Source organism: Oryza brachyantha, chromosome 8, assembly GCF_000231095.2.
Source record: "Oryza brachyantha chromosome 8, ObraRS2, whole genome shotgun sequence".
Lineage (NCBI taxonomy): Eukaryota > Viridiplantae > Streptophyta > Magnoliopsida > Poales > Poaceae > Oryza > Oryza brachyantha.
Window position 1 is genome coordinate 13,089,806 of NC_023170.2, and position 7,973 is coordinate 13,097,778.

General features: G+C 38.6%; 1 protein-coding gene across 1 annotated transcript; it reads right to left on the bottom strand.

Annotated features, from left to right (window-relative positions):
- Positions 1–299: 299 nt before the first annotated feature.
- LOC102717733 (ATP-dependent 6-phosphofructokinase 5, chloroplastic-like) lies at positions 300–6,569 on the bottom strand. Its single transcript, XM_006659378.3, has 14 exons — positions 6,248–6,569; positions 4,483–4,836; positions 4,310–4,391; positions 3,831–3,904; positions 3,257–3,368; positions 2,671–2,766; positions 2,486–2,587; positions 2,307–2,381; positions 1,923–2,063; positions 1,709–1,825; positions 1,517–1,621; positions 1,357–1,437; positions 967–1,095; positions 300–849 (listed from the first exon to the last, which is right to left on the bottom strand). The coding sequence occupies exons 2-14, from the start codon at positions 4,788–4,790 to the stop codon at positions 682–684; spliced, it is 1,590 nt and encodes a 529-aa protein (XP_006659441.1). The 5' UTR covers positions 4,791–4,836; positions 6,248–6,569; the 3' UTR covers positions 300–681.
- Positions 6,570–7,973: the final 1,404 nt, after the last annotated feature.

The following is a 7,973-nucleotide window of genomic DNA, read 5'->3' on the forward strand; positions in this document are numbered from 1 at the left end:
GATAAATTTAGAAAAATCATAAAGTTTTATATTTACTTATAATATAAAACATAATATAAAACGGAGACACATATAATATATGTATTGTTACAAGTTGACCAAACATGTCAAACTCACAATGAGGGATAAAGTCACAGTTTTCTAATAAAATAATTCACTATTATTGTAGTTTTGTGAAATATCTAATTAAAGTGTAGCAACTTGATAATTTTGATTGGGAAATTGTAGCTTTGTGAAAATTTACTCTTCTGAAAAAAAAATTCCAAGCCACAATCGAGAATTCGTGATGATTTTTGCCGTGTAGCATAATGCTATGACCATTTTATGATGTATTCATGCATACTAATTCTTGAATAAGGTAGTCATTGACTACTAGTTTTCGGTGAAGAGACAAAACTACAAAAGCGAGACAGAGTTCTAGAGTATAATCCATTCATAATTTTACTTCCGTGGCACTAAGACATTAGATCAACCATAGCTAGTCATGGCTTTGGATAGCCGTATTGATACATGAAAAGTTCTTGCAAAGAAGTTGATCAATCAAGTTTATCACAGATCACGCTATTGTTGGACATCTTCTGGGGTAACTCGTGGCATAATATGAAGCACATCACCAGAAAGAATAACAAATCATCTCGAGCAAGAATCCTCATAAATTGGTCAGGTCGTGATGATTAAGAATCAGTGGAAATCAGGTTGCCCAGTGGACGTTAGGCAACGGTGCCACATCCTGCTGTTAGGGTTCACACGCTTCGGTGCTGTTATGACTTCTGTGATGGGGAGGTAGGCATAGTGCGTGTTGCAGATGCAAGAAGTGATGCCACTGAACCCAGCAAATGCTCCATGGACCTGCATGCACCATTATGCAGTTTTTCATTTTAATCAACCAGATAACATGGGCAGTACTACCTCTAGTCCTCCACACTTTGAAATATGTCAAAGGCCAGCATGGTTAAAGTAACTTACAGCATTTTGTCCAAGCACAGTGCACAAAATTGCATCAGATGCATTAGCACGACATGCCCGAACCATATATGTTGGATCAATGTATTTTACATCAGCAGGAACACCAATGTCCTTGAAATGCATCTTAATCTGAAAAATGTAAGTGGTGTTGTTTAACATAGTAAGACTGGATTACAGAGACGATAGCAAGCAAGGAGCAGGTCAGCAGAGAAACCTTTGGCTTAACAAACTTAATAAAACTGAACTGTTACAAATAAACAGAAAAAACAAATGAGACGGTAAGGCAGCCTACTGCCTACACCAGAATAATATGGCATAACCAATTAACCATGCTCCTCTAATATTGCAGCATCTAGAGCATTAAGTAAAAGAGGGTTATCAAATACACACCTTCTGTTGCATATGAACACCAATGTCACTGAATATTACATTTCCTGATGCATCAGTTGCACCTGATTTCTGTAATAAATCCTGTAACAAACATAGAATAATTAAATCACACCAAAAGTCGCCAAAAGGTCATAAAAAATCAAACTGAAGATTGACTTACCTGTCCAGCAGCTTCAGCAACACAAACAACACAAAATCCCTTGGTCTCTAATAAATGCTCAAGGTGCCGTAGAACACCATATTCTCCATCAAGCGTAAAAGGAACCTTCATTCATATAGTAACCTTCTATTGGCATATCGTACATAAGAGAATTGATAGTCTCAAACATAATATCATTCAATGTTTACACACCTCTGGTATTAGGCAGACATCAACCTGCCCACTTGAAAGGGAAGCGTGCATTGCAATGAAGCCACTGCTTCTTCCCATTAATTTGACCAAACCAATGCCATGGTATGCGCTTCGTGCCTAAAGATAGTAGTTCATTCACTTGAACTTTCATCTCTATCAATTGTTGATTCTAAAACCTTAGCACGGCACAAGTATCATTAGCAATTTAACATACCTCTATATAAGCAGAATTAATGGCCCGTTGGGCTTCTTCCACAGCTGTATCAAATCCAAATGTCTTATCCATCAACAGTATATCGTTATCAATGGTCTTTGGAACTGCTACAACTGAAACTTTTAGCTTTCTCTTCCGACACTGCAATTGTTGGGGAAAATGCATATAAGAATTTTATAGAAGGCAATAAAACACACTTGAACAACCATATACTAAGGATCCTTCAATATGAAGAATCTAGAAGGCAAAAGATGAGCACATAATATATGATGCAAAGTTCTTTTGCGCATAGGTGCATCTGCTTCTGTTTCAGTTTGCACATAAAAAAGGGTTAAAAAATCCAAAAAGAATGATGAAGCAAAATGAAAGATAAAGGCATAAAACCTCTTCATGGATAGCATTTGCTCCTGCATGGGTACCATTTCCTCCAAGAACAAAAAGCATATCAATTCTTCTGGCCTACGACAATCAGATAATCATCTTGAGAACAATTCATATAAACAAAGCTCTCATATAGAGGAATATCTAAGACGTCATCAAACCTTGCAATGCAGAGTGATTACCTGTATACTATCTACAATCTCACTAGTTTTAGCTCCTCCACGAGAGACTCCTAGGTAACTTCCACCAGCAAGATTTATGTTCTCCACTAGATGACGTGAGAGCTGGATGATGCTACCAAATGAAATTTGAAAAGAATGTGGAGTAGCAACTTTTTGATAATGATGAATATAGAGAAGTATCTTACTGGCATTTCTTTTAGGCCTTTTTCAAAAAACCCACGGTAACCAAATGGAATTCCCACAATATTCTTAACCCCATATGTCTCTAGGGTGAATACTATCTGCAAATGCGCACGGAATCAATTTGTAAGTCATGTAGCAACATTATTTCTTGTCCGAAAATTGAAGGAATCAGTATTCACAACATATTCTGTAAAAGACTATGAGTTTAAATTAAAGTGCGTATAGTACTACAAAAGATAGTTCTAAATATATCGTAGACAATTCAAATGAAAGCTATGATCATATTTCTGGTTCAGGTTCATGGAAAACAAAGAAACATAGCATCAATACTATAAAGTGATGCATTTCTACACACTTTTATCATCACAATCTACATTTTAACAATCCAATGTTTGATTTGCACCTGTACATAAACTACAATTAATCATTTGGTGTTTTAATATTCCTTGCAGTTAAGTGAAGCAATTAGACATTGCCAAAAAAAAGGTAGAGGGTTGTGGCTGTTGCTGATAATCCATATGCATGCTTCATACCCCTAAGCCCAAGTTCAAGACCATGAATACTAGAATTCACAAAAAAGACAACGACCTGTCTGATGACATCATTCAAACCAGGGCAGAGCCCTCCACAAGTAACTATAGCAGCCTTTACTTCCTCTGGTTCGTAGTATATCTCCTTACGAGGTCCTGCACGATGCACCCTACATAAAACTATTTATCACTGCCTTATCACTTAATATTCTAATAATTAAGTCTAATTAATAATTACAGTGGTTCCGCTGTTGCAAAAGGTGCAAACTGATATGATGTACTCTCTCTGGTCATAAATATTTAACATTTAGGATAAGATTTAATTAAACTTTTTGAAACTTGAACCATCAAATTTATATTAGAATAGTTTTATAAAATTTAATGAGTTTATGATACTATGAATTCACTATGATAGTACTTCTCAAAAAATAAATGTATGCATGCCTTTTTTCTAAAAAAATAAACGAAGCATTTGAGAAATTATTGATAGTCATTTTAAAATTTTTTCCCGATCTTGTCCTAAATGCTAAATATTTATGACTGGAGAGAGTAATAAATCAAATAATTTGAAGAAACAATGTATATTTACAGCATCAAAAGAGCTAATAACTCATAGGCAACGAGAAGCTTACCACTGTTCCACCCAACTACAATCAGGATCAATGCACTCTGCTCCAGCAGAGTTAGGCGATGCATACTTTATCACCTAAGAAAGCACAATATGTTGAGTGCAATGCATACATAGCAAGAAACAAAAGTAAAGATAGTTCTGCAGAACTGCATGCCACTTTAAATACTAAATGCGGAAAGTATGTGCATCCAAACAGCTAGTTGGAGAAAAGCAACTGCAGATGCAGTGAATGCATTGTACAACAAAATATAGATCCTTTTAAATACTAAATGCGGAAAGTATGTGCATCCAAACAGCTAGTTGGAGAAAAGCAACTGCAGATGCAGTGACTGCATTGTACAACAAAATATAGATCCTTCCATTACCAAATAGAGGTTTCAAAATTTTGCAGCCAAATGGTTTGAATTTTGATGGTAAGATGCAAATCCAACTTAAATTGAGCACACAAAAATTAACATCTAATGTTGCCTGCTTATTGACCTTCAAAAGTGCTCGATCATCATTGTTCACGTAACCATTCCATTTATCCATAGGTGTACCATTTTCGTCACCTGCAGAATTCCTGCCAGAGTAATAGCAGATAGTGTTGCATAAGAAAGTACAAGTGCTCAGCAACTTAAAGAAAGCTAGCTAACTCAATTAAATAAGAAAACCTGTTTTTCTTCAGCGAAAATGTAGTTGCCCTTGGTTTCAGATCATATATATCCGTAATACGTGGCAAATCAAAACGTTTATCCCAGTTTTCCTGAAACTTCTGTTTCCAAGATGGATCGTTAAAATCTAATTCCACTTTCGTGGAAGTAGCTTTAACACATATTGGAGCAGGCCCTTTTGACTTTTTGCAAGTGCACTCTTTGGCATTTGAATGAGAAGAACCATAAAAAGATTGACCTCTTGTTGAATGCAGCCACTTATGTTGTGTGCTATAAAAATTGCCACTTGATTGTAAAGCAAAAGCCATCCTGGTAAGGATGTGAACCAACTCAAAGTGGTGATCGTCCAATAGTCTGCATAAGAAATCAGTAAATTGTGCATTTACCTTTTCATAGTTCATACCATGAATAATACGACTTTAAGAAACTGCAAGGTAATAACCAGCTCTATACGATGGATAATAAGTTGTTTATTGCATTACAAAGCAACTAATAGGAAGTTCACGGGAATAAATGAAGCACTATCAGCTTGCAGTTTGGCAGTGAATCAAGCTCTGAGCGATCTCCTTGTGACATACTGAGTTGAGTGCTAAGTGCTAGTAGAATATACAGTTTGATGATTACCAATCATCAACTTTTGGCAAACTCCTAAGACACACTGCCATTAGTTCAGCCAACTAAGGCTCGGTGTTCACTGACTAAACTAAATTGTATTCTTAGAGGCAGTTGTTAACTATATATGTACTAATCCAGCTCCCCCATCTTCAACTATGCTCGTGCAAGCTCAGAAGCCTCTCATATGTCATAAAGGCCAAATTCCTGGGATAACTAGCCCAGAACCTAACCCAAATTCATTCACACAATCCAAACTCCAAACCATGCGATAAAATACCAACCCAGGAGTGCCCATCTCTCCATTATTAACACTTTACAGTTGCACAGAGTGAATAGTGAATGCAGCTACAAACTAACATACTCATCAGAGCAGGAGACTTTGTCCCATACCCATGCAACCAATTGGCAAGCGGATTCTCCTCCTTGCCCATTAAAAGTGCACAGTGATTTGCCTGTGAGGTGGACGTGGCCCACTAGAGCCATCCAATCAGGAAACGTTGGGCGGAGCTGAGCTCTACAGCGGCGAGAGTCGAAAGCCATCTGCGAACGAATTAGGCGAGGCGAATCCAGCAGATAACGGCGCCATTTGCAGCAGCGCCAGAACTCGAGACGCGTCACTGCCCTGGTACTAGGCTACCAGCAAGTATAAGAGGCTGTTTAGTTCTAAAAAATTTTCATCCAAAAACATCGGATCAAATTTTTGGATATATAAATAAAGTATTAAATATAGATAAAACGAAAAACTAATTAAACAGTTATATGAGAAATCGTGAGAAAAATCTTTTAAGCCTAATTAGTACGTGATTAGCCATAAGTACTACTGTAACTCACATGGGCTAATGACGGACTACTTAGGCTCAAAAAAATTGTCTCACGGTTTTCACGCTAGCCGTGAAATTCGTTTTTTCATTCGTGTCTGATGTGCCATGCAAAAATTTTCATTTCATCGAATAAACATCCCCTAACTCCAGCACTAGCGCCATCCAATCAGGCTCCTAGTTCTCAGGAGCAGCGGCTCCAACCGCCCCCCGCCCCCCGCCCCCCCCCCCCCCAACCAGGCCGTGGCGTGTATGTAGCCGACCGAGAGCAGGCACGGCCGCGACTCGCGAATCTGATTCGAGACACACACACAGAAGCGAGGGGAACGTACCACCAAGCGCGCCGGCGAGGTCGGTCCGACGCAGCGCGAGAGAGACGGTGGCGGCGACGCAAGCAGGGCTGGAATGCAGCGGCGTGGGGAAGGTACCGGAGTGCCCCGGCTCCGGGGAAATGGCGGAGAGCAGGCCAGCTAGTACTCCAGTTTTTTTTTTCTTTGGTCTCCGGCGTGATGGGCGCCGCGGCGGAGAGCAAGGAGGAGTAGTGGGCCGGCGGTAGGAAGAGATGCCGGGGCAGCACAAGCACATGCCGCTGGAGATGCGACGACGATGCCGTTGGGGTCGGTTGACCTCACCGTCACCGGTGATGACGCGACCGGTGGGCCGTGGCCGCGAATCTGCCGGTGAAGGTGAAGGGAAAAGATGCCTTTTGCATTGATTGGGCTGGGCCGAGCCAAGATTTTGGGTGGCCTTTTTTTTTATAATTAGATTAATAAAATTATCAATTTGCTAGCTTTAAAATGTATCATTGCAATTCGACTGATTGTAAAGATGTTATTGTTATTATAATTTCAAAACTATTAAAAATGTACCACTGTATACTTTTTCGGTGTATTTTTTAAAAAAAGTTGGACCATATTGCCCATCTGTTGTTGCTAGCGTCCTTGGCATGTGTAAATAGCAATTTGATTAAAAAATGACATATCGAAAATAGTTCTAAAATTATAGTGACATCTTTACAATTAGTTGTATTATAGTGACATATTAAAACTGATAAATTTATAATAACATGATCTAATTAATTTTTTTCGTGTGTTTGGATGGTTGTGCCAAAAAAAAACAGCACGTTCCCTTTTTCTAGAAAAGAGAGAGAGAAACGATGTTGTTCGTATCTGACGGCCAATTATGGCCGGGCATCCTAAATCTTTGGTGCTCCGGTGGCAGACCGGCACTGGCACATGCACATCAGCATGTGGGATCTGGTTGAATTACGCTCGCTATTACGGAGAGCAAGAACAAGGACAATAACAGCTGCCAGCTACTGTACACATACGTGTACGGGAAAGAAAATAAATAAATACGCTAAATATATGAAAGTGATAACAGTTATATATGAGAAAAATATTGGAGCCAAAGTTATTAACTGATCTAGTAGTATTAGGACATGTACAATGCATTTTTTTAAGCCGTCTGTATGTTGTGAAATTTGTAAAAAGATCCGTCTCATTTAACAGACGGTCACAGCGTCTCTTCGGGAAGAGACAGCAGGGGTGCGTGTTCCAATATTAAACCGACACCACTAGCACTGTTATATGCCGCGTCTCGTGTATTTGCTAGTAATTACCCTGATTTATGTGTCAAAGGATAAATTAAATGTTTTACAGATAAATAAATAGACAAGTCATTGTACAAGCCGTCTATTTAGCTGTTAGCTGTTTGTGTGTTAAATAGATAACAATCGTCTATATGATTGTAGTTGCCCTTATATATTATCTCTTATGTGAATTTAGAGCTAATAGTTGACTCAACTTTTAAAATTGCTCGGATGGTGTCATAATGACATGTCGGTAGATTGTTTGGTGGCCTAATAAGAGTATATCTATGTATGCTACAGTTGAGTGGTCCAGCAAGACGAGGAACAGACAGGAAGAAACTGTGGTAGCAAATCAAGTGCTACTCCCATTTGATTTATATATTGAGCTGTGGGTTAGCGTGGCGCGTGGATTGTATATTAAACTAATTATAGAGATAGACTTAAATGTTTTGATAAATAAATTTAAC

What these genes read in the sequence shown, in the direction of transcription:
- LOC102717733 (XM_006659378.3), bottom strand. Translation starts at nt 4,790, where the DNA reads ATGGCTTTTGCTTTACAATCAAGTGGCAATTTTTATAGCACACAACAT. An exon ending in TGTAGTTGGGTGGAACAGTG is followed by an intron (nt 3,369 to 3,830) that starts GTAAGCTTCTCG and finishes AGTTTTATGTAG; the next exon opens with GGTGCATCGTGCAGGACCTC. An exon ending in ATGTCTGCCTAATACCAGAG is followed by an intron (nt 1,622 to 1,708) that starts GTGTGTAAACAT and finishes ATATGAATGAAG; the next exon opens with GTTCCTTTTACGCTTGATGG.